This window comes from Mesitornis unicolor, unplaced genomic scaffold, assembly GCF_000695765.1.
Source record: "Mesitornis unicolor isolate BGI_N332 unplaced genomic scaffold, ASM69576v1 scaffold11097, whole genome shotgun sequence".
Lineage (NCBI taxonomy): Eukaryota > Metazoa > Chordata > Aves > Mesitornithiformes > Mesitornithidae > Mesitornis > Mesitornis unicolor.
In genome coordinates this window covers 12,700-38,880 of record NW_010197134.1, presented here as the reverse complement: position 1 = coordinate 38,880, position 26,181 = coordinate 12,700, and the positions used below count along the sequence as shown (strand labels likewise).

The 26,181-nt window shown below is 42.0% G+C and overlaps 1 protein-coding gene across 1 annotated transcript in view; it reads right to left on the bottom strand.

The window, feature by feature from the left end:
• Positions 1 to 26,181, bottom strand: part of TMTC1 (transmembrane and tetratricopeptide repeat containing 1) — a 128,517-nt gene that overhangs the window by 101,571 nt on the left and 765 nt on the right. Inside the window, exons 2-4 of the mRNA XM_010188706.1 lie at positions 25,020 to 25,093; positions 23,670 to 23,846; positions 21,655 to 21,861 (exon numbers count right to left, since the gene is read on the bottom strand). Coding sequence (XP_010187008.1) covers positions 21,655 to 21,861; positions 23,670 to 23,846; positions 25,020 to 25,093 — 458 coding nt within the window. The remainder of the gene's footprint in view (positions 1 to 21,654; positions 21,862 to 23,669; positions 23,847 to 25,019; positions 25,094 to 26,181) is intronic.

Here is a 26,181-nt window from a genome sequence, read left to right as displayed (position 1 = left end):
TGAACCAAGCACAAGCTGTGCTGCTGGACTTCTCCTCCAAGACAAATTTTGGTAACTATTACCTGTGTCTCTTTGTATGTAAGCAAGCTGCCCACTCTACAGTCTACTACAGTACCTATTCGGTGGCTCTCGAGAAGCATATAGCCCATGGTCATACTTCCCATCAGAAGTTTCAAGGACTTCATTTCCAGTATTGCAGAGTAAATTAAACCAAACAATCCATGAATTAAACCAAACAATCCATAGCAATACCCAGCACAGAAAAAATTGCTACATCACCACCATGGGAAATAAAGTGGGAGAACAGAGGATGGGAAACTCATTGTGCTCTCAAAGGAGCTAGTGAGTGTGCTTGGTACAATGCATCTTTACCAGCAAGTAAATATTTTTTGTCAAACTACCATAGAGCTTTCTATCCCAAATGACTTCCCTGCTTTCTGCAGAAGTACCAGCTATCTAGCCTTCCAGATGTCCACAAGCTGCTTCATGGCCACTTTTCAGAGCAAGCATGTGGAAAACGTAGAACTGTTCCCAAAACGAAGCTAACCATTTTACAGAAACTGCAGATGTGACTTCTAACATTCCTAACACAAACATTCGTTTCCTTAAGTGTGTTTTGTAAGCAGTCACTTCATTCAAGTCAACCATGCAAAAAATTCCCCAAACACCCAAATCAACACTCTTACAAGAATGATAGCTTTAAAAGCCAAACCAAACAAAAAAACCCCACACCGGCCCAACCAGTGTTTCTCCAGGACTTCTCTATCCACGCTGCTACAGGGGATGTGCAAGACTATTTCACAGCTCTGCAACATCTGCAGCACCTGCTGCATGCACATCCACCCCACAGCAGCTCCTTGATGCTGGGGCACTGCAGGAGCCAGGGCTGTCAGAGACTCCAGGACACCACAACAGCCTCCTTGCAACACACTATAAACTCTGCCCTTACACGGGGGGTTTCACACTGAGAAATGGGTGACCATTTCACCAGTTTTGTCCAGCTGATGACTTTACAGCTCAGCACTGCAGTAACAGCCTAAAACAGAGACCTGCTTCAAAGCATTAATATCGGAGACTGTGAAAGAGGGCTGGTACAGACAGACACACAGCCTTGGTATTGTTCATATGGGATAGGTTCAGGATCTGTGGACTGACAGCAGCCCAGAGGGTTTTGTGGTTTCCATTCCTCTGACTGCTTAAAAAAGGATGCACTCCACCTTTTTTAAGATGACAGCTGAAAAGTTTCAAAGTTTCCTTTCCATTTCTATCATGAGAACAGAGAAGCGAAGACTGCATAAGGAAATACTGTTTCAGAGGTAAACCAGTGAAAAATGAACGTGGTCTCTAAGACTTCAACAGGGATGACTCCCAACCCCAGCAGGAAAGACACCTCATTTACTAAAAAATAGTGTTATGAGACTAGAGCTTCAGATTGCAAGAATCAAAAAAGGCAGTTTTTTAACTCAAATACTTTAATATACCTGTCTATTTCTAACCCTAAATGTGTTAGATTTTTTTTCCCCTAGACTCTAAGGCATATGCTTTCCTCCAGGAGACTGAACTACTGCCAAAACCACACTGCTATCCAAGGATCTTAACACGCTTTGCAAAAACATTAATTAAAACTCACACGGTAAGAAGAAGGGAGCAAGGCCTGATCTTTTGTTTCACAGCAAGGAAAATGCCACCACCCAAAAAAAGGACAAAAAGATTTGACAACATACCAGCCATTTCAAAGATAACATGCTGCAGAGGACAGCAGAGTGGTGATGCTGGGAGGGCGGAGAGGTAGGGGAGGAAGAGTAAAACCCAGTATTTTATCTCTCGGCAGTGTTTTCACTAGACTATGCTTCTACTGTGAAATATTAGGTTGGTTGAGATTGAAAAGGGAAATTTAAGAGCCAGTTTTCTTAATCCTGGCCCTCCTCTGCTTTCTCACCACACCTACACAACTGCATCCAAATATACCATCCGCACCACCCAAAACAAAGCAGTTGCTAATTATCGTATCTCATTATGAGGACGCCTCATCTGTACTTCTTTCAAGATTTATCACTAAGTAATTATTTCTCTCTGCAGCATGATTTCCTACTCAAGTGTGGGAAAATGAAGGCAATAGCTATTTAAATGCAATTTGCAACATGGTCTGTATGTATTAATTTCTTACTGTCTTCTGGGAATATTTTTCTACAGTGGGTACCTAATCCATAAATACACATCCATTTGTTTAACAGATTTGTGGACAAAAGTATAACCAAAGCAACAATTTAATTTCTACTGAATAGCACACACTTATTACTTTATAAAATACATAAACATCATTCCATCAGAGTGAACTAAGGTTAAGAAAGCCATTAATACATCCTACCAATGTGGCAAGGCTAGAAAGTAAAATAACGGGGACTTGTTCACATCAGGCACCATTTGCTGTTATTTCCCTTAAAACTATCACCAAAAAGCAGCTTCTCAGGGAGTGGCAATTGATTGGCAGTTTTGGAGTCAGAAAGAACAAGCTGAAAAGCCGCAAGTTCAGCAGCAAAACATCAGTCATTACCCAAAGGTAGCAGTCAGGGGACACTGCAGTTACCCACACACCGCAGCAGGTCTCCGTCCGAAAGGCCGGCACATGTCTTGAGCAGAGGTCCTCTCCATTTGAGCCATCCAGAGCTAGGACAGCATGGGGGCAGGAGGGAGGAGGATAGCAGAGGAAACAGAGGAGCAGAGCTGTTTAGGCTCTGTTTCTTAACACAAACAGCTCCATATAAAAGATTTTACTGAACCAGAAAAACAGAAGACTAAAAAGGAAATGTGAAACCCCTCACACTTGAACATTTTCAGCTCTTTGGCCCACAGTACATAACTGATACCGGCATCCATGCGTGGAGCCATCTACTGACTGACGCCAAAGGCACCTCCTCACAACAGAAATGTTCAGCCTTCACATCAGGTCTAGAGATCATACACACAATCCATTTTTCTTATGGAAAAGAATGTTTTTGGATCAACCATGTTTCCAAAACAAAGGAATTCACTTCCCCAAAGCCTGCCAGGGAGAGGGGAGGACAACAACCCTTCCTCTGTTCTCAGGAAATTAAAGTTACCCGACTGCTGGGAGGTGTTAAGAAGCCCCAGTCTCTTCCTGATGCCAATACTGAAAGGTGTCAAATGCCTTCACCTCACACTGCTCACAGAGGATAGTGAAGGAGCACAGTACCACACATACAAGTTCATTGAGAAAGTTTATTTTGTCTCCTCTGAACCACAAACACTTCAGACCACTAATATATGCAGCTCGAAGTTATTTCCTCTTTAGCTTTTTTTTTCCTTTAGCTAAAAAGGAGCTGGTAGTATTGCTGAGTGATGGGTGCTTCTTAGCGCAGAGCTGGAGAGCCACTCCTCTGAAGTAGCTGCTCCTCAGCTGATGGACAGAACAACCCAGTCTATAGAGGACTTCCCTTACCCAGCAGCAACTTGAACTACAACCCATCAAACAGCAGCAACAGCATTGTCTCATGTGTCCATAGAGGCTGTAGCCACAGAAAGCCCCCAGCTTAGTGGCTGGAGAAAGGTCAGTCAGCCCTTGGGTTGTGCCAGGAATGGGGATGACCATGCCTTCTTCACACCTTCCATGGGAGACAGAAGTTATAGAAGTGCACAGCCTTCCCCTAGAGATCCAGCAGCACTTTCAGACTTGTCTAGTCAAGAAGGAGCAAGTCACTCCTGCTTAATAAAAGGCACTCTTTCTACAGGGCTTCGTGGATGGAAATCCATGTCAAAGACAGCAAAAAAGACAGATGTCACTCTGGGGAGTACACTACCAGGAAAAGAAATACAATCACCCTTTTCTTAAACTATGATTCATATTATCTTTGCTTACAAGCTAAATCGTTTTCGCCCAACCATTTAGACTACAACACAACAGGCAAGAAGCACCCCACCAGTATAGCAAAGGAAGCCTATCCAACATGCTCATGAAAAGGAAGCTGAGGTCTCCAAAAGGCATGATATGAGAAGTAATGCCTCTGGGCATCCAGAAGAAAGCAAGAAGCAGCAAGCTTCTTGACTAACATCACAGGAAAGCGTTACTATTTAAGTTTTAGGTCCAGTTTAAGATTTAGTTCTCATCTCACTTAGACTTGTTTTGCACTAGTGTACAACAGGGCAGAAGCACAAGCCACTATCCAAAATAACTCAACTCCATTTTTCATTTTCACCAGTTGCCAAGATAAAGCAGGAAGTTCTCTGCTGCTTCATTCTCCTATAAAGGGACCTTAAATATATTTGGTGGGGATACTGGTAGTATGTTTTTTTATCCCACGCATTTGCAGACGCTTATGTTTTTTTGTTCTGTGCTTTTTCAAAATGGCTGCAAGTCAGAATGAAAAGCCTGAGTTTCTGAAGCTGCTGAGATTTTCATGGCACCTGACCAAAGGAAATAAATAAAAATAAAAACAAGCACTCCACACATATCCTTCTCCTTGCCAAAAGAAAAGGCAGCTTCTCTGGAGAGGCTCAGTTGTTCTTAATACACAAAGCTTGCCCAGACAATGCCAGTAAAAAGGTTATGACATTATTTAGTAACAACCCACAGCAATCTTCTGTGTCCCCTCCCCAGGAACACTTAAGAAATAAGGAGTTTCTGCTGGATTCTCCCACTTTAAAACCAGTTTTGTATCTCACTTGACAGTCTTTTAGTTTTGTGTGCCCACACATTAATTCACAGGCACACAAAGGAAAGAAGAGAGATGCACAAACACAAGGGTTAAGTGGGCATAAATTGGCCATTTAGGCTGGGAAAAGTAAGCTTTCCAGACAAACTTGTCAGATTGTGGAGCAGCCTTCCAAGGGGCACCTTGGAGATGATCCAAGGGGACACAAGGCAGCGCTGAGCCACTCTATGAAAGGGATTAGATAACTGGCGGCATGTGGTAACAGAGGACTATATCTGATGAGCCAAGTAGCCCCTTACCAGCTGATGTTCCTCTGACAGAAAGGAGATTACTTTAAGAAGTGACCACTTGCAGACTAATTTCTGGATTGTGTAGGTTTGTTTAGTTTTGGGGCTTTTTTTTCTTTTACTGAATCAGAAAGTATACCTCTGTTCTTGCTAAAGCTACGGCAATTGCCAACAGAGAAGCTACTTAAGAAAATAAGCATTAACAGAATGGAAAAAGCTTGTAAAATTAATGGTCTAAAATTCACCAAGCCTAGTTTTAAGAAGGTGAGAAGAATCCCATAGGCAGGCTTAGTGAGCCAGTCAGATCTGCACTGTTAGCCATCCCATCCACTAAGCTTGCAGGGGCCTGAGTCTTGTCATGAGGATATGGGAGATGTGGAAACCTCAGCTGCACCGAACGGAAACAGAGCTACAGTGACTGACACCAGCTGTTCGGTTTCAGTGACCCAGTAATCATTGTGATTATGTGTCCCAGTTACTGGGGGACTCTGCTAGAGGGATTAGCAGGTTGTGATCATCACACTAAGCTCTACTCAAAAAAAGTATTAAATGCGAGGACTAAACATTCAAAATAATTTCCTGCTCAAGTACCTCAATGTTTGGGAGCCAGAGAGAAGGCGAGTCCTAATTGGCAGGGAGCATTAACACTTCAAGTGATTGTGTTGGGAATCCCACATCTAAAAAACAGGCCCTGTGAGCACCATCTGGACTCACTCAACTTTACCCAGTTGAAAACCAAAAAGTCTTTGTCAAACATAACTTGGGAGATGACTGAACATACTGAATTTCCAGGACTACTCCATGTCTTGACAGAATGACCAGGTGGCAAATAGCACACTGAACCATCACACTAAATCTAAGTCAATAGCCTCAAACTCCGAACCATGGCAGGGAGGCATCTTTCATGATGATGCAAAACAGCACCCTTTCTCAAGCTCTCACATATGTGTTTTCTTCAAGAGTTTTTTTAAAGATATTGGACATAAGATCTGCCACCTATTAAAAAATATAAGCTTTGAAGGTAGAAAACACTTCTAGAAATTATCTTGGGAATCTTGCTGAACTTTATCATATCTGGAGACATCATTCTTTCCATACAAGTGTGCACTTCATTACTTGGTAATGGAACAATAATTGCTCTTCAGTTGTGCAAGATGCACCTCTAATTTGTAAGGGGTTTCTGAAGAGGTAATAACAGATGCTTGAAGAAATGAAATGTGAGAATATGAAACTTGATAATGGTACCCGTGGAGTAGTCTGCCAGCTGGGTCACAGTCTCAGCTGGTATAAAGAAACGATGCTGATGTTCTGTCTTATGTATTCTTAAACACTGAACCTGGAGCCAAATTAATCATATTACTTCATGCTTTAAGCTGACTAAATCTCACAAATGAAGCATCATCAGTGTAGGTCAACACCTGACATTGCTGCTTTCCTGACGGCTTGCTACGTGCTCTAGGTAAAGCCACCAGCAATTCAGCAGAAGGCATTTTTCCCCTCTGAAATCATACTTCCTGAGTGTAAAACATACTGAGAGTGAAATAAAGACATCCATCTGTATCTTTTCTTGTTTCTAAAACTAGATCCAATATAAAACCTGCTAGGAACTATATTGTGAGGGACTATCTTATGTTAAAAAGGATGATCTACTCAAATTTTCTCCATCCCCTTTTCTCCAACTTCACTACTGTGAACAAGGGCTCAGTGCAGCATTTCACTGGGTGTTCAGTCACAGCCCTTCCAGACAAAATGTCAACTCAACTCTGAGCACTTGCGTTTGTTAATGCGTGGCAGTGCTCGCTGTTAGATGAAGAGCAGCGCACCATCCAAATGTCATCTGTGTGTGCAGATTCAGTATCAAGTGCACCTCCTCATATGATTAATTTTCCAATTAAGACTGAAACACTGTTGTGCTGGAAACACAACAAACACATAGGAAGATCTCGTTCTTGCCCCATAGGGATTTATTATCAAAGATACACTGATTTTACTCTAATCTACTTGGTTTTACTGAGCAAAGTATTGACTTTTACAATATGTGAATTTTGCACTGCAAAAACTAACTGTATTTTACTGTTTTGAAACAGTTCAGCATAACATACACAGGAAAAAGATCTATATATAAAAGAAGAAGATGGGCAAATGCTTCAAAATCTTGCTTCACCTATTCTGATCTCCATGCTATTACAGACATATTATTAGCAGGGCTCAAGCTACCTAATCTGAGACTTGTTCAGATTTGAGTCCATAAACTGCATCACAACAGCGACTGCTGGGTAGATGTACCCTGAGGAAGCCCAGCCTTTCAGTCTGCCTGGAAGAACAATAAAACAACTGTCACAAGCTGCAAAACTGTCAGCTAAGAGCACCCTGTCTAATCTAGTGGAAAAAGACATAATGGGATGCAGTACCTGGAAGCTGAAATTAGATAAATCAGATCTTTTATCACAGGTTTTTAACAGTGAGAAGAGCATACCGCTGCAACCATCCACCTAAGGATATTTCAAATACTCTATCACATCAAGTCTTTAAAGCCAGGGCTGCTGACAGATGTGCGACACAGCTCAAAGAGAAATGCAGGCTTCATGCAGTAATTCTCAGAAAACTCTGTCTCTTGCACCAAGTTCCAGCTCAGATTAGATGATCATAAATAGCCTCCCTTGAACTTAAAAATCTATAATGGCACTCCTAGTACTGGTAAAACATCTTCAAGGAGTTGTAGCTCTGCACAATCCTGAGAGATCACAAACCGTGTGACAGTTTTGGGCCAATGTCCCATGTCATCTCCATCCTGTACAAACTGTCTGAGGGACAGGGACAGAGCCTGGCTGGACAGATGGCACTTGGGTACCAAATTTAGTCCCTCACTCCTGGGTTAGCAGCAGCTGAAAGAACTGTAAAAACCTTTATGTACCTCAATGAGGCAGCTCCCCCCAAAAACATCAGCTGCCTGACAGTGTCAAGGACTTTGGAAAGAATGAAGAAAACTAGTCTAATTCACATTTCCCAGAGAAGACTTGCTACAGAGTGGTGTTTATAAAAGTGGCACAGTGGAAACCACAAAAGATTCTTTCCTCCCCAAATAACTAAGCAATTTTAAAATAGTTAATCCTGGAAACCCTCTCAAAAGATTAGCCGTGACTCAACAAACTTTAAAGATGATAATTTTTAATTTAATTTAAAAGTTGAACATCCTTGTGTAATAATGGCAGAGATGAAGGACTATTAGGGAATAATCTTGTTTACGGATCAGTGAACTCAGAAAATTGCCAAGGCACTGTGAAACATATTCCTTATTCACACCTTATAATTAACTGAGTGCTCTGCAGAGACAAGATGCTGCAATATTAAAAGTCATCTTCATTATTAGAAAGCTGCTCATTTGGGCTGGGATGACACCGAAGGGGTCTCATTCAGTTCTGGCATTTCCAAACTCCCAGGAGAAAGCATCTTCGATCCATCAGAACAGCAGACTCCCACAGTATAACAGAGGGCAGAGAAAGCCTTCGGTCTACAACAGAAGCATGGCTTGTGCAGAGAGAAAAAACACACCCCTCCTTCCCTAATGCCATCTGGGAGCATTTCTCTTTTAAAGGCAATTGAAAGAAGAAAATACAGTTCCTCTAATTAATTCACATTGAAAGGCGCTTTTGATGGAGTCAAGAGGCCAAATAAGATCAAAATAAATAATGCAACAAATAGTGACATGAAAGCCCTGGTATAGCAGTTATCATGACTTAACACTGTATAGATCTTCTACTTAAAAAACAATAAATGCTGAAGCTTTCTGCTTATAGGAAAGAAGAACAGGATAGGGGTCAATTTGCAGCAAATTTTAAGGGACAAATTGACAATTTAATGGCAAAAATGGGAAGACTTTTGCTGAGGTAGATCTGCTTAAGATTTGGGCAATCCTAGATTAAGTCTGGCTGATGGAGCACAGACACTGGGACGGAGAGGACATGCACACTCTGGGTCCTGGGCACCCAAGACAGCAGCTGCAGCCCCTTTGCACTGTAACTGCACCCCAGGGAAGGAGAGAAAACTGCTGAAGCCAAGAAAAAGCAATGAGAAGGACTCAGTCTCATGAGTGGGTGCCTGAGGAAGCCCATGAGCTTTGTACAAGCCAGGTTATTTTGAGTTATTACTCATCCCCAAATAGCAGCTAAGAAAGGGCAGAGATATTGTTAACCTATATCAAGGTATCTGAGGCCCACATCCAGCAGCTACAGAGTTTGATGGGTGTCATCTCTGGCCCTGAAATGAGCCAGGTCCATCTTAGCTTAGTTCAGCATCTCGTTCCAGCCTTTTCTCTGTAATGGGGAACAGGCCAGGCAGTCGCAGGGTGCTCTTCAGCCAAAGCCAGTGCACAGTATTCAAAACACAGCAATAGAAGATACTCAGATTTTCCATTCAGTTTTTTACTGTACATCTCAATTACCTACACAGATTGTAGTCAGAACGAAAGAATAAATAGTAAAGAAAAAAAGAGTGGTGCCATAAATCAGCACTGAAAAATGCAGCTTGTGAATAGCACAAGCATCCAGCATGTTTAAAAAGAAGTGGAACAGAAACAACAAACAGTAATACACTAAGAAATCCATCATGTCCCTACATCTGGACTGCGGCACATTATTCCAAGATCTCCCCCTTCCCCTGCCCAATTTTCAAATGATCTAACAGAGATCAAAAAGGTATAGGAAAGGCTAATAAGGCTCATCAGATAAACAGAACAGCTTTTGAATGAGAAGAAAATCAACAAAACAGGCCTCTCCTCCCTGGAAAGGGAGTACATATGAAGATACTATAAAACTATTAAGGGCTTGGGGAAGTGAACCAGAGAAATTACTTTCTGCTTCTTATCACACAAAGTCAAAGGGCTCCCAATGAAATTATCAGTTTTCAAGCAAAGGGAAAGATTTCTTCGAGGTGTGTAATTAAGTCACAGAACTCACTGCAACAAGATGTCCTCAAAGTCGGAGGAAAGAAAGGCTCTAAAAGGGGAGTTAAACAACTCCACAGAGGACAGGTCCATGGACAGTTTCTAATACAGTGCTCCAGATAAAGCATCCAGATCCATAGACTGTAAATCACTGACTGGCACACGTTCAGCATGCACGGTAAGGAAAGATAACCCTGCACTGGCCCCATTCCCATTTGTTTTCTTCTCTGTAAGCATCTAGTAATGACCACAGTCAGAAAACAGATAGTAGGGCTAGATGGACCGCTAGTTTGATATGGTGTTCCCACAATGTTCTTCTTTTATGTTGAATACATTGATTGATAAGAGTTCAACAGACAAATTCCAATATAAAGTGAAACGGCTTCTGGTTTTTTTCCCCCGAAGAAATATCATGCAAAAATAATTTATTCATATTCATGCGTAGCACCAAACCAAATGCATGCACAAATGCCTTCTGAAAAATGTTATCCATCATCTTCAAAAGTTTATACAGGTAACAAATTAAGGAATCTGGTTTTCCATATTGAGTAATTCCACAATGGAGATACCACTCAGGATCATAAGCAGGATCATGATAGTGAATCCACAGTACATCAGTCAAGATCAGCAACAAAATGCTGATCTGTAACAGACAGATGAGAAAGACCAGCATTAGCAGCCATTTAAGATCAGACAGGAGGCAGCTTTCTGAAGATGAACATTCCCGATGCTTGTACCAAAAACAGTTGTACCCCAAGCAATTCATCTTCTGAAATAAATGTGTTACATAAGTAACACTGGGGAGAACAGAGGAGAAGAGGGAGAACAACAACAACAAATGAATTGAGCTGACTGCCAAAATACAAAAGAAACATCTCTGCTTTAGACATTTACAGATAACTCACAGGTGCAGCAGTGATACAAGCTGCTGTCATGAGATTAGGCAGAGATTATGGTAAATGGAATTAAACCAAGCAATGTCAAAATACTGTGAGAGAAGCCAAAGCCATCATTTTACAGCAGCTTTGTCTTTGCAGAAATTCCTAGCATGGTCTTGCAAGGCCAATAAATGTAAATATGTTGTAAGATCAGATAAAACTGCATGGGAAGGAAATAAAGGAAGTGTTCCCTCTCTCTTCTACCCCCGACTGACAATTACTCTTTCCTTGAGTTTTATTTTGAACAAATCAGTAAAGTCCTTGTATCCATGGAAAACAAGAGTAGAGACATTTTTTCCTTCTAATTTCTCCTCTTCTAAAACAAATATCCAGTGGGTTTGTTGGCATCTTTCACAGATGAAAAGGAACTGCATTTTATTCCATAGGTTTTTTTGTACTAGTACAACCGAAGTGCAACCATTGTTTCAAAGTTCAAATTTTATGCTTAATACTTCCTTACTCTACAGCTGATTTTTAAAATCAAGGGATTCATTGGTCACAAAAAGAGAGATTTGAGCACACTTTCAGCCCCCAGCCTGAATAGAGGCTCTATGGCAAACACGCTGCCAACCAAAGCTTTAAACAGAGGGAACAACTGTATTATCCATATGGCAAAAGAATGATACTTTCTTAAGACAACCAAACCTCACTTTAAGAAAAGAGGTTAATAAAAAAGACAATAACAACCACAACATATTTCAGTGATTTTCATTTAAGCCGTTCCGTGATCAGTAGTGGCAGGTAATAAGAATTCATAAGGCAAAGCAGAGCATCGCCAGATGCTGTAAGACCTGTCAGGCCAGGAAAGCAAACACTTGACAGCAGCATTCCAACAGCCCAAGTGCAAACCCTGTCTTTCAAGGCTAACTTCGGCCAGTATCTGAATATCAGCGTGGATGTTTGGGAACGTGGGACGCATTTACAAGAGTCCCTTCTGCACTGCAGCTTCCTGGACATTCACATTCTGGAAATTGCTTAAAAGAATAGCAACAAAAAAATCTGCATTTCAAAGATCTGCAGTCAGGAGAGAAATGTGTGTTCCACATTTCCAAGCCGAGGATTAAGGTTTCTAATGCACTAGTTGGAAAAGAATATTGGGATAACTGAATTAGAAATGTGCAAGTGGATTTACTACTCTTCTTTAGATTAAATTGAAGATTAAGTTTCTAATCAGGCAAGGATCTGTTAATCTTGGAAAGCATAAAGGGAGAATGGGAGAAGCATTAGACATGCTAACAGATTTTGTCTTTTTAAACCAAATATGATATCTCAACAGCTACTTCACATTAAAAAAAAAATCAAAGTAACACTCATCACACAAATGGAACCATTCACTTAAAGTCATATTTGATGAGATTGGTGTCCTCATGGTTTTGAGCAAATGATTGCTTGTACCAGTCTGTGAAAACCTAAAGCCACATAACTTAGTCCTGAGAGTTTGCTGTTCTTCGCTTAATAGAGGCTGTGATTACCAGGTTCACAGAGGAGATGTGGACCAGCTCAGAAATCATCAGCCATTAATGAGGTAGGTAGTTACAGCTGAATCCTTCACTCCTGAGAACAGCCTAAAAGTTTCCACTAGATTTCCAAAAATGTGCCTGGAAGTCAAAGATGTAAGAGAGAAAATGTTCTATTAAATTAACTCCAGGGAAATGCCTGCAGTAATCTGGGTATCATCTGTCTTCAGGTGTTGCGAGTATTTTATTTCCTAGGTGACTGAAATACCATTCTGTGTCAAACTAACCCAGATTTACTGCAAGGAAAATGACCTGGCAAGCCATTAAGGTTTTTCTGTTTCTCAGCCACTGTTAATTCCTTGACACTAGTTTACAGGGCTTTCAGAGAAAGCCAATGAACATGGGCATGGTGCTATTTCAAACACTGGTTTAATGAGACTGCCATGAACTGTGAATAGAAAGGCAGCCCTGTGAAGTAAAGGGAATGAACAGAGTCTCCTGTGAGTCAGCTCTGGGATGCACAGGCTGCACCTACAAATTGGGGATTTCCAATTAGCAACACAGGGAACAGAAGAGGCCGGCGTACAATGAAGTGACTGCAACTGCAGGGCTTAAACGCAACTCCCGTTAATGAGAGAGAAAAAACAACGCCGCTCCCTCTGCACATGAATGAATAAGTGATCAGCATCTTTCAGAAGATGGGAAAAAACCCCAAAAACAGCCATTAACTTTTCCTCCTGATTCTGTTTTGCCCAGTGAGGTTCTTTGTCTCAGGCAGTTTCCACTTACGAATTCACAAAAATGGGTTTTCATGACTAAATGAAAGGATCTTTAAAAGACTAAAAAGCTTTCCCTGAAAAAAAAAAAAGCTAAAACATGTTAAGTCATCATTAGCTAAGAAAAATAACATCAGTCTCAGTCTTGCCCCAACATTTAACATACATGAAACCAAAACTACTTAAGTTTATTTGCTGCTTACTGAGATAAACAGGGCCTCTGGATACTGTCACATATTAATAGTTATGGGGATATTATTTACTTTGCACTTCCCCTCGGAGGATTTAAAAAGAGGGAGAGAGATGTTTTTTTCTGTACTGCAAGACAAAAACCACTATCCAGAACAGCAGCTAAATCGGTCCAATGAAGGAAGTCAAATTTAAAACTGAGTATCTTCTATTCAAACAAGTGCCTGCTTTTCCATACACAAATAAGCCAAGACTGCAAGCAGTGGTGATTCTGCGCCATCCCAAGCACCAGAGCAGCACAGGCTCCTGGCTTTCCATGCTCCCTCCTCCTCAAACCCAGGCAGCAAGCACAGGGAAAACTCCCAAGTCAGGTACAGGGCAGAGGAAAGCCAAACCCCCAAAGCTGGAGAAAAGAGGTCAAAAAGCAAGCTGTCTTTGCAGCCCATGGGGCAGAAAGCCATGCAGAGGGGAAGAGGAGATAAGCAAAAAGATAGCGAGTGCTGATAGCTGGAAAACCCCAGCAGGACCTTGCCTCTCGTAGCTGGGCAAAACTCCCACAGCAGGAGACTGAAGCTGAAAGACAGGACCCTGAGGGAGTACATGGAGAATGTGATACACAGTACAAGAACACAGGTGGGGGCTCTTGGATTGGCTGGGCAATGACTTTAGGGCTGGGAGTATAGGAAGGGACTCTGGGAGAGGGAGTTTGTTACAGGAGCTTTGGAAGAAAGGAAGATCCAAAAGGCAAAGCTTAAGGAGTAAAAATTGGAAGCAAATAAATGACTATGGAGAAGCAAGCAAGCAAGGGATGAAGGCAGGCTGGAGTAGATGAAGCAGGACAACAAACTGAGGCGAGAGGAAGGACGGATCTGCCAGAAGCAGCTGCACATGCTGGCGTTTATTTCGAGTCTGGAAGGAAACATCACATCACTGTGCATCCTCTGTCAGCAAATATCCAAGGGGAAAGGTCGCTGTCTCTTAATACTGACTCCAAACTCTTAATACGAACCCCTATGTAGCATGGTGTACTGCTGCCATCAGCTAGCCTGCTTGCTCAAGCAGCAGATGTCTATGAGGTGGATCCTAAAGTTTCACTCCAACTGCTAACACTCATGTGGCTCCCTACTGCAAAAATTTCTGGCTATTCACTTTACTTGTTTTGAAAAGCAAGGAAATTACACATCCAGAAACTATGCCAAAAGTACTTTAAAAGATTACAGACTGAAGCAACAAACTGTGAGGAAATGACAGCACTTGGTAGTTTGTACACAGAAAAATTATCAAGAAGTTGTTAATCTGTCTCAGAGCAGAACTTGAAAAACATGAAGTAAATAGGGCATGGGGCCATGCTCTTGACAAGGAAGAAACAAAATATTGAATAGTTGCTCATTAAGTGAGCACCATCCATTTTGAGCAATGAATAAAGCGGGGATCATGCAGGAAAAAGTGGTATGTGATAGTGTAATTAAAGACTGTCATAATATAAACACACAACAGGGCCAAAATTAAATCAAGCCTTTCCTACCAGGTGGGTGCATAATTTTGCAGCCTAATGATGTCTAAACATGTCTTTGTGTGTGCATGCAACATTAGTCATCATCATACCAAAGAGGGGTTGTTTTTAAATAAACTTCAGTTAGCAAGCAAAGAGTTCAGACACTTGTATAGAAACAGCACTTGCAGATTTCAAAGATTAAGACACATAACGCCACAAGCATGCATAAGAGACACGCTCCTTGGCTTTCTTTTTTTGGTGGGGGAGTCTTAAAACAACAACCACATTGCACAAAAGGATGCGGGAAAAGCAGCATGCATTACCGTGCCTCATCTCCCAGCACATGTCGTGTGAGTACAGACGTGTAAGTACTTTCCCATGATTACACAAGGGTTCTCTGGAAGACAGTCACAGGCCACAGCGCGTAAATCCTTGGCTGAATCCAAGGCTTTAAGCGCAGGGGCACCTACCTCCCACATGTTTTTAGACTCTAGCAGTCTCTTCTGGTGGCCTCAGGTACCATCTGAGCATGACAATAAATATCATCACTGACTGCAGGTGAAGGAGAAGATTCATGTATTATTGCTAGCAAAAAGACAGGACAGAGACACAGCAGTAGCTAGAGCTATTGCTCAGACTCACAATGGAAAAAATGGTCTCAAGAACCAAGTTCAGAGAAAAGTAAACCACAGGCCAAATTCACCTTTGCAATACACCTCCCCAAAGGGGGCTGAACTTCACTCATAAACTTAAGCTTAATAAATTGCAAGAATGACAGAGCCTTAGCAAACCTGCTACTAGTGAAAAAAAAGCTTGCAACATCACAAAAGCATCATCCCATAGTTACCAGGATAACACTGACACCTAATCTGTTCTCTTTCAGCATACCCTGTGCCCTCCTAGGCCTTGGAACTCAAGGTCCTACTTGTATTTTGGGTTGAAAACTGTGTTGTCCTATTATCGGTTCAATTTTAAAAATCAATTCCCCAAAAAAATCAGCCTGCAGCCAGCGACAGTTCACCATTTCTCTCCTTCCACACAGAGGCAATCCCACATCAACCTGTGCTCAAAGCATTGCAGAGTAGGAGCTTGCTCCTTTATTTTCAGAACCTCACAAGCCTCAGGGGATCACCAGTGAGAGAGGAAGGAAGGGAAAAGCCTAGGCTGGCTCCATTGCTTAATGCTCCCGGTTACTCATTTTGCTTTCCTAGAGAAGAAAACTATTTTGACTGCTAGACTCCCAGACCTTTTCCACCACCAGCTGAAACACAAACCAGGTCACTGTCCTGGAATTTCTCCACTAACTACTGCTGTGGTGCTTGCAAAGCCCTATTAACCCTTCCTCACTATTTTGCTGTTGCAGAGCAAGGACCTCTGAGGCCAGCAACAAGTATCCAGGTTTTTATTTTGTTGTATGTTTGCCTCTGACCAAAACAACACATTAATAATAGTTACCTTAGTGTTTTCTCAGAGGCATGCAGTCCTTTTCATTGCTGTGCCTTCTGTACAAATGCAGCCACCACCGACCTTCAGGGTGTACAAGTGCAACTAAGAACAACTTACTAAAGTTGAAGAAAATTGTACCAAATCTCACAGGAAGTGCCTTCCTCACACTTCCATAACCCAGGCAGTTTCATATTCTAAGCCCCACCTTCTTGTAAAGCTCCTTCTAACAAATTTAAGAAAAGGTAAAGTCTGTACACGTGAAATCCCGTATCTGGGAAATGGGTCACACTAGTCTGCCTGTATCAGTTACGAATCTAGGAAGCAGTATTACACTGAGTGGCACAAATGCAGCTGAGACTTCTGCTTTTTGAACAGCAATTTCATGTTAAAGCAGAAATGTGCTATACTCTCAAATTAGTTAAAAAAACCAAAACCAAACCAACCCAAAAAAAGAACCACTGCTACACAAGAATTTGAAACAGAAGCATTCAGCCAAATCAACACCAAGCAATAGCTACGTAGCCACACATTATGTGTGCCAACACTTTCCCCCTTCTCCCTTTGTGTTGGAGAACAGCATCTGTTTCAGCTCAAAACACTGACCATGCATGCTGCACAGGGACGCAGGGAAGGTACATCATGACCTCAACATACTTTTCCTCACAGAATATCAGTCTTTGGGCCAGCACAGCCATCCCTGGAATGCACCACGCTCTGCAGAGCGCTTCCATTTTCCTTCCCCTGCTGCTCCAAAAGGAAACAACATCACTGCTGGTTTAGTCATCAGATCACACTTATGCCCACGACAGCCTTAGGGATTTCATTGAATTTTGGATCAATGGGGTTTTGTACCTGGATCCCACAGCGCTACCAAGTAGTGAGCTCCTTCACTCCCTTTTTGCATGCATGCAGAGATTTAAGGCAACACCACTGGACACATCTCCAAGTACACCTGCTTCTTCTCTGATTCTGTCACTTGGCAAAAAAAATTAAAGAAACACAAAAAAAAATAAACTAATGCAACAGTTCACGTACATGTAAAATGCCACCTTTAAACACCAATCTACTGTCCATTCTAAAGGAAGAGTCTCACCAGCAAAATCACCAGAAGCAAATGCATTAAGAATCAGATTTCAGTTTCAAAAGCATGCAAGCTATTGGGGAGCCTTGTTTTTCAAGAATGCCTGAAACATACACTGTGGGCCCACCACAGGCTCATTTACTAAGCTCAAAACCATCAGGGTGACTAGGTGGTCACAAGCTGGACAGTATTTAGCAATGCTAAGTGTGAGGCTTGTTTGATGTGACATAATTACTATATGTCATCTTGGAGCTAAAAAAAAAAAAGTAAAAAAATAAATCTCAGTTTTCAGTGGGCTCAATAAATCAAGAAAAAAAATCAATGGGTGACAATGACTACAGACACAACTTGCACACAAGACTATGACAACCTGTTGCTTTACATATCATCCTTGTTAAATATCTTAGTGGGTCTAACAAAGTATTGCTGTGGTGCACAACGAGGTGTTGGCACTGATACTGCTTTTTAACAAGACACATACATGTATACTGCACTGTCATAGTGAAAGCACTGAAGCTCTGGTTTTATCCCGAAGAGAAGTACAAGTCTGACAAGAAAGTTCCTGTCTGCCTTTCTCTATTTGTCTCATACAGGAGGGCACATCTGGTCACAAGCCTCTTTCAGGCCCTAAAACTCAGGGAGATGGATCAAACTCGTAAGAGATGAACCTCGTTTCGGTAGTATATGCCAGCATCCCCCAAAACTGCAGTAAATCGTGGTGATAAAACCTACAGTTTCATCCAGACTAACACATTCTTTACTCCTGGAGGCACCCAGGACTGCAACCCCCACATTCACTGGAGAGCTGAAGATAAGAGCAAGTGACAATAAAGAACAGAAATCCTTCTGCACCAAGAATTTATATAACCAGCTCTGGGTACTGCTAATGAGACCTATTCCCTTAACTCCCCCATTATGTTTCCCTGCGTTTTTCAGTCAGCTCTAGTAGCAAGACACATAATAAATTATTATTAAGTAGAAACCTAATTGATCACATTACAAGTACTTAAAAGTACAGATTAAGCAGTGAACAACTTTTTTATGCTAATGAAGGCCTTACAACTAGCGACCTGGTGCACTACTAAAGTACTTGAAGCTACTTCACTGTGCCCAATCTGCCCTCCAACTCTGGAACTTTTGAAATATACAAAATCCTTTCCCCTCCCTTTTGAGGGGAAAGAGACCTACATGAGTGAGAGAAACAGTGATTACAGAGGAGAAATTGTGAAATTAATTTCTTATTTGACAGCAGCTTCATTTTTTTCCTTATTCGTTTCAGCTATAGGAAGGATTTACTTTTTTCTTCTTTGTTAAGATGGATTGTATTTTAATAGAGCAATTGCCTTGAGTGCTTCCTACTTCATACCATATAATATGCCAATAGCACTATAGAGAGACTGTACAGAAAGTATTTCAACTATTTTAATCTGTCCTGTGAGAGGACTCAGCAAGTGGAAGGAAGAAGACTGCAGTCATATGATCAGGTAGTGGTCCATAGACCTCCACGTGACATGGAGATCATTTAGAGGGTCAGTGAGCTGCAATACACTTGATCTTGCTGTTCCATACTATACTGCAAGCATGCTCCACATGCTTGAGAATTGAGAAGATCTCTTGAAATTGCAAATGCTATAGCAGCACATTTATTTTTTACAGTGACTAGCAAACACTGACATTAGACAAGAAAGCACTGGTCAAATTGCCCAGGCTCTATGAAACTGACATTGCATGTAACAAGAAGTTATTTGGCCTAATTTTGCCTTCAGATGAAACAGGAATTCAGAGCAAAGGAAAAACTAAGAGGGTTACCAACAGTGTTTTAGAGAAGTTTCTTTAAAAGCAGCATTCATGAACCCATCCCAGGCTTTCTCCCAAAGCTCTGGGGCACAGCTCTCCCACAGCTGCATGGCAGCAGGCCTCCCTCTCTGCTGCTGGGACCACGCCAGTGCCACTTTGGGCATCCCACAGCGAACCAACACAACAGGTCGTTGCAAGTGCACTGCACTCAGTCAGTCACTTGGAAAGGGAAGGGTGAGCAGCTTACACCATGAAAGCTCCTTTTTAAAAAAGAAAGCAGCTACGTACGTGCAGAGCTTGATTTGCCATGTGCAGAAATCCTTTACAACACTTGAAGAGGCAGCTGCCGAAAAGCCAATGCCAGTTGGCAGCGTGGACGAGCTCCCTCTGAAGTCATCCCACGTGTACAGTCTCTGCAATGCAACTTCTGCAGTCTCTCCTGGAGAGGCTGGAAAACCAGAGGCTTTCCCCCTCAGTGTAAGGAAGGGATGTTCCCAAAAGCGGGGGCAGAGACAGGGTGTCTGGAAAAAGTGTAAGGCAAAGGAGCAGGGAGAAAGGAGCAGGAGGAGGAAAGAAAGAAGCAGGGGTAAAAGAAACAAGGAACAAAAAGATGGCGCAAGACAGGAGGCATTTTCTTGTATTGATAGCCTCCACCACAGTATCCACCAGGGAAAACAGAAATTAATACAAGTATCAAAGAGAACAAAAGCGTGAAAGAAGTGTGGAAAGGGAAAAGGCCAGGAACAGCAGCTGCACCAGCATCAGTGCTCAGGTTACTCCTCCCCATAAGGTCCTGAACTTTAGAGGCAAAGACATTAAAGGAAGCATTTGGACAGCCCACTGTAACCTGGCATATCAGAAAGAACCAGGGTCACACACACCTTCTAATTGTTCTACTCATGTAGGGATACAGCAAAATAAGTTAAAATGAACAAACTATTTTAGGAGCTGTTTATAACAGCCAGAAGAGTCTCCATGCTGAAGCAGCTGGCATTTATTCACTTTGGAAAGCCTTGGCTTCCTTACCATTGTCGTATCACAGGTTCTCACACGAAGAGGCAACACAACCAAATCCACTCTTCCTTGTTAAAAAGAAAACCAAAACCCTAACCACTCCCAAGTGAGACCAATCAGTCCAAACACCTGAAGGGCAGAGGCTCTCGAGGGGGTGGGAACCATTTAAACTACAAACAGGTAGAGGAAACAGGCTCTGTGATTTGAGAAGTTACAGATCTCATGTAACACCTATATGCCATCAATACTGATGCAGCAAGAAGATTATTTAAAAAAAAAAAACAAACAAAAAACCCCACAACAAACTGCTCCGACTGAACTGGTTAATGAGGGGTGCTATGTGGGAATAAAACACTCCCTCTCCCAGTTTTTGGGAGTGCTGCATGGAGCCCATTCAGGTGCCAACCATTAAACAATCAAGAGCACTGCAGCAGGTAGGTAGGTAGGTGGGATTCCTGATCTACTTAAGGAACAAAACACTTTCTCCAAGGAATAGGCAGGCAGTGCAGGGCAATTCATTAATACAGGTCTCCAAATTAAATCATAACGTGACTATTTTGTAGTTAAAACTGGAAGTCAGCAATAAAGGGCAAGCTGGGCAAGGGCTATGAGGGAGACTGTACAAAGGTCAAGGCTAAACAAAAAACCCCACACTCTGGCACAGATCTGTGGGGCAGCGGCTGAGTCACATCCCCTTAAACATTCTTACTAACTCAGTGCTCTTCCACAGGAATAGGGGTGCCAAGGGCTGGTCCTGTGCCAGAGCATGGTGGCCATAAGCTGCAGGAGAGCACTTCCTTCCCCAAGGAGGTGCACAACAAACATGCCAAGAGCTGCTGGACACAACCAGTGAAAATCATTGTTACTGCCTGAGCTCAGTTCCCCCCATTATACACATGTTCTTAGGAATAAAGCAGAAACGAGCATCACTTCTACTTTCATATAGATACATAAATATGCATACACACATCTACACGTATCTATATCCACATGCAGAAATTATACCTACAAATCATAGATCATAGAATCATAGAATAGTTTGAGTTGGAAGGGACCTTAAAGAAGATCATCAAGTTCCACCCCCCCTGCCATGGGCAGGGACCCCTCCCACTAGACTAGGTTGCTCAAAGCCCTGTCCAACCTGGCTTTGAACACATATATAGCAGTATCACACAATACACTGCTCGCACTGCACTCACCTAGCTTCAGGAATTATTGTATACATGTGCATATTCCCCTTCTTCACATTCAAACTAGCATTACAGTTTTGGCTTTGTCTGCAGAGAAGCTGGGAAGAAGAACATTGCCCAGCAATATAATTTAGGATAGAAAGTCTCAGGACATGTACAGTCCTTAGATATTCTCCTCTTTCCAAGTTAAAGAAATGGACTTTTTGATTCCCTCCCTTAACCCTTCCTTCACCTTCTCCTCTCTCCCTTCTTTTTCCCTAAAAAGAATTACAGCACATTTCAGGACAGAAATGCCTAAAACAAAGCTAATGACTTGACACTGTAAGGTAGGACCAGCTGCAAACTAAACCAGCAACAGGTAGCCAGCAGTACCTCCGAATGGCCCACATAGCTTTGCTGGGCACAGAAAGGCCCCCACTCCGCTGCTCCTCGGGTGATGCTGGGTGGCAGGAGCTCCATGTGCCCCGGTGGGCAAAGCGATGCTTCCCGTTCTCCCGGCCAGATGGAGGGACTTGCAGCGACGCAGAGGGAGAAGCCACAGGATGCCGAGCAGGTCTCTGGTGGATCCCCCCATTTCTCCTGATTACACATGCAAAGAGGGAAAAAGAGGGAAAAGGGGAAAGAAAAGTATTTAATTTTTTAAAATTATTTTTCACATATACTTATCTAAAGGTTAAACATTATGAAAACAGCACAGCTTGGTATCTAACTACAATAGACAGCATTTTATTTAATTCAAAATACAAAATCTTTGCATGTTGAGAAGACAGGATTTATTAGTTCCTAACTAGACCTCAAGGAAGAGACCCAACAGCAACAGAAGATGAGCACTCCCATATCAAGCTGCTCTCTGGTAAGATGGGCAGCACTGTGAGGAAGAATATGGTGCCGTTCCTAACTTTTTGCAGCAGAAAATAATTGATGTTCTGTCCAATTTAAACGGAAAATAAATCTGTACAGGTTGGAGCAAGGAGCAGAAGGAGATGAGTTTCAGCAGCACATAGAAGGCTGCTGGTTTTCTGCTGCCCCCTAAAAAAAATATTTAATACAGTCATAAAATCCTGAGCACTGCACAGACAGAAAAGTGCACAATACATGCAACCAGAGCAAATACGAAAATGCAGCACATCTGGACTACACAGCTTCACTCCTGCAAGCTAAATAACTGTCACATCTGGGCAACTGGATGCTACTGAAGCAAAGAAATAACCTGAAGAGGCCACTGGAACATGAACCTACAGAAAGGGGGAGACTGAGGGGATGGGAAAGGAAGAGGGCACAGATTTTCCCCTAATTAATTAACATCTGTGTTGTCTTTAGCCAGGCAGTTCCCGGAATGTGCCTGGCAGGCTGTAAATGCAAGCGATAACAGGCGTGCTGGCTGTCAGTCCCCAGTATACTCCTCGCTGGCTATTTGCCCACCAGTTACACCACTATAACTTGCTTATTACTTATCCTCATCACTGCTCAAGGAGCTGGAAGGGGTAGGTCCATCCCCCATCATCATCTAGAGGAAGCAGATTTAATTTGCTACCACAGAAACACAAATTTAGTCTCCTTTTTTTATAACCTAGATACACCAACTCATGCAGGGCTGCTACAGGCTCCAGAGCCTGTGGAGCAGCACTGGTGGGAACACAAGAAGTGATGGCAGGAGTGAGAATTTCCATTCCCAATGGCAAATAAGCTCTTACGTTCACTCGTCAGTAGATCTGCACCGGGTATAGTTTGGGAAAGAAATGGATAAAAACCAGCTGCTATCAAACTAAGGTCTTCTGACTTTTAATGGGGATACAGAATAGCATAGGTATTTGCGACACTAACTGGGTGAGGGATACAAACTTCAAAGTATTTGCTTTTTTTTTCAGTAACTGCTGAGAGCTGCAAATTATTCCAATCATTCCAGAACTGGCTGAGTATTTTCCCTCTTTTTAAATTCTGAAAGGACAGAAAGGCTCAAACCTGATTTTACTACTAAACATCATACAGCATTTCTACAACCATGACACTGTGACTGAATAATCAAGCAGATGCTGCAAGTAGAAGGATTTAAGCCAGAGAAATTTGAAGATGTTGATGCTTTAGTCAGAACTCCCACAGAAAAAATAAATGTTAGACTTGCCAGAGTGAACTGAGCATTTTAGGTATCAGTTCTTCACATCTGGTCTGTTTACCCAGCAAAAGTTACCAGGCAATAATAGAGTAACGGTGGGGGGGGGGGGGGGGAATACGGAATGAAACTTTGGTGCCCTCCAAATTTGTCAAATATGTGCCATTTCATTCAGAGGGGCAAGTCTATCTCCCACAGTGCTCTATATAATAACATATATTTTGCACACACAGGTGGCAACACTTGAAAAGCATAGCGAGCACGGCAAGTTACTTACAGGTTGAGACCATTGCAGGAGAGGGAAAAGAAGTCATAAACCAAGCACACACCAAACACAGTGACTCCAGTTTCTTTCACCAGCATTGCACACGTCCCGAGGAATAAACTAAGCAGCAAAAAGAATGGGGAGGCAGTGGGAGGGAAACGTTCCCCAACGTAAAGCTGATCCACACTCCTGAAAAACAGATTTGACGTAAGATATTTTAACTTCTCTGTCATTTTCATGTTTACTGCATTCACAGATACTGAGACACTTTTTCTTAATTCTTTCAGATGCTGGTAATAAGTGACATGAACAACCTCCACTGCCCACTGACAAATGCAGAAAGGTTCAGACACGAGACAGGAAGGCAGAACAAATACTGAGAGAAGAAAATGCTCAAGAATTTGAGCAGAGGAAGAAAAAAAGACAAGCAGAAAGAGAAAGTGGACTTGAAACTGTCAGAGGAAGGCAGAGCAAGTACAAAAGACAGAAAGGGCAGAAAAACACCTGCTTGCCATCAGCTAGAACACACAGGCCTAATTCTCCTTATGTGACAAAATGCACTATGCAAGCAAAAATTCCTCCATCCCACCCACACTCCCCTGGATCAAAGATGTGTCCTAATCATTAACAGACCGGGCAGCAAGCCTGAATGAGAGGGAGGAAGGTAAGAAAGAAGAAAAAAAACACAAGCTGATTCCTGCGGGGTCACTACCAGTTTTACACCTTTGAAACCTTCTGATGAAAACAGCGCTGCGGCTTTGTAGCAAACATGCTAAGAGGGACATAGTAGTTTTTCCACACAGCCACGATGACACAGTGCTATTCCTAAATCAAACAACAATGCAAAAGGGGCAGAAATCCCATTCAAGTAAAGCTATTTCTTTATCTGTGCTTGTTCAGTCCCAGTTTTAGGACACAGACCAGCAAATAGTGCCAAGTTTTCATCTGAAAAGGATGACTTAATGGTCTAGACACAACCCTTAACTCTCCCAGACTGTGTATTTCGGAGTCCCACAGTCGCAGCACGTATTTCAAAGGCAGGCACGTGTCTGTTCTTCACTCTACATACAATTTGCCTTCCATCAAAAACATTACTTTATAATTTTTAGCTCCAACTCCACAAGCCCTCCTCTGGTATATGGTCAGCTGTAATGTCAATGGAAGAGAGGATCTTAAATGTCAAGCTCTCTTCTTATGTTTATTTGTTCTCATAAGCATAATTTATTTGGCACTGCGGTGGGAAGCGGGGACCAGAGAGTACCTCTAGCAACAACAACCAAAAACTGACAGGTTTCCCTTTTCCCTCCTCTACAGACCAGAGCACCTCATCACATTATGACAACTGATAGCAAGGATCCATACCTATTATAGGAGAGAAAAGCCAACAGAAAGAGTAGACAGGCTAGGACATCCGCTCTGCCTACTATACCTGTTACCTAAAAGGAAAAGAGACAGGTGTAAAACCACGTATATAAAAAGGCATAAGCATTCGGTAACGGTTTCAACTGCTACTACTATAATCTTTTTATCTTTCAGTGTCATCTTCCCTCAACATACTGAAATGTTACTTGGCTAGTGTAGGATATGCTCAGTTTTGTCTGCTGTGCTTCTCACTTTGCAAAACAAATGAGTAAGCCAACAGTTAAGTCATGTCTTACATTCTTATTAAAACATTAATCAAGTTGCATAGAGAAATGCAAGTTTTAGGGATCTGTTTTAATTTTGTATAATAAGGCTGAAATGAAAAAGATATCCAGCTCCCAGAACTGAAATTTGTTAAAAGAAAAAGACTAATGAAAGAGCCACTCTTTGGAGAGGACATGATATAGGAATGAGTTAATATTTGAATAAACTTTATCACCAAAAAGTGATAGTGGTATATAATTTATTCTCTTTCTGAATAAACTGAGTTTATGAGAGGTTTTTTTCTACATATTAATTGACCAAATCCTTTTATAAGAAAAGGAACACTGAAGAAGAATGTATAAACACACTTTTTACAAACTATTTCAATACTTCATTTCATAAAGATCTAAAAATTGCCCATAAAGCAAATAAAAGGTCGTTTGAAATTTTGCCTCTTTTGAGATTACATAATTAAGCTATATCCAGCACTCTGGCATTTATTTTAACCTTTTTAAGTTCTGACCCAGACAAAAATAAATTCAAAGAGCGCCTCCTCTAAAACCTCCCTTATAATATAAAGCTGTACTATCAAAAGGAGCCCCGCTGATTAGTTCACATGAGAGAGCACAGGGAGTAACTGTAAAGCTCGTGGCTTTTTGTTATTAAGGTAATCTCTTCTCACAAGTTCTCAGCCACGGCAGCCGCTTCCCTCGCTCATTTACAACGGCGTGTAAGGAGAGCATGTGATGTCAATGGTACCTCAGCTAATGAGTGCGTTTCCTTTTTTAAGTATGGATAGCTAGATTTTGCATTCCCTTCTCAAAGGCAGCAAGACTCATTTTATCTACAGAAGTACTGCCCCGCATTAACAGACTGCAGTTTTAGCATGCCTATGTCT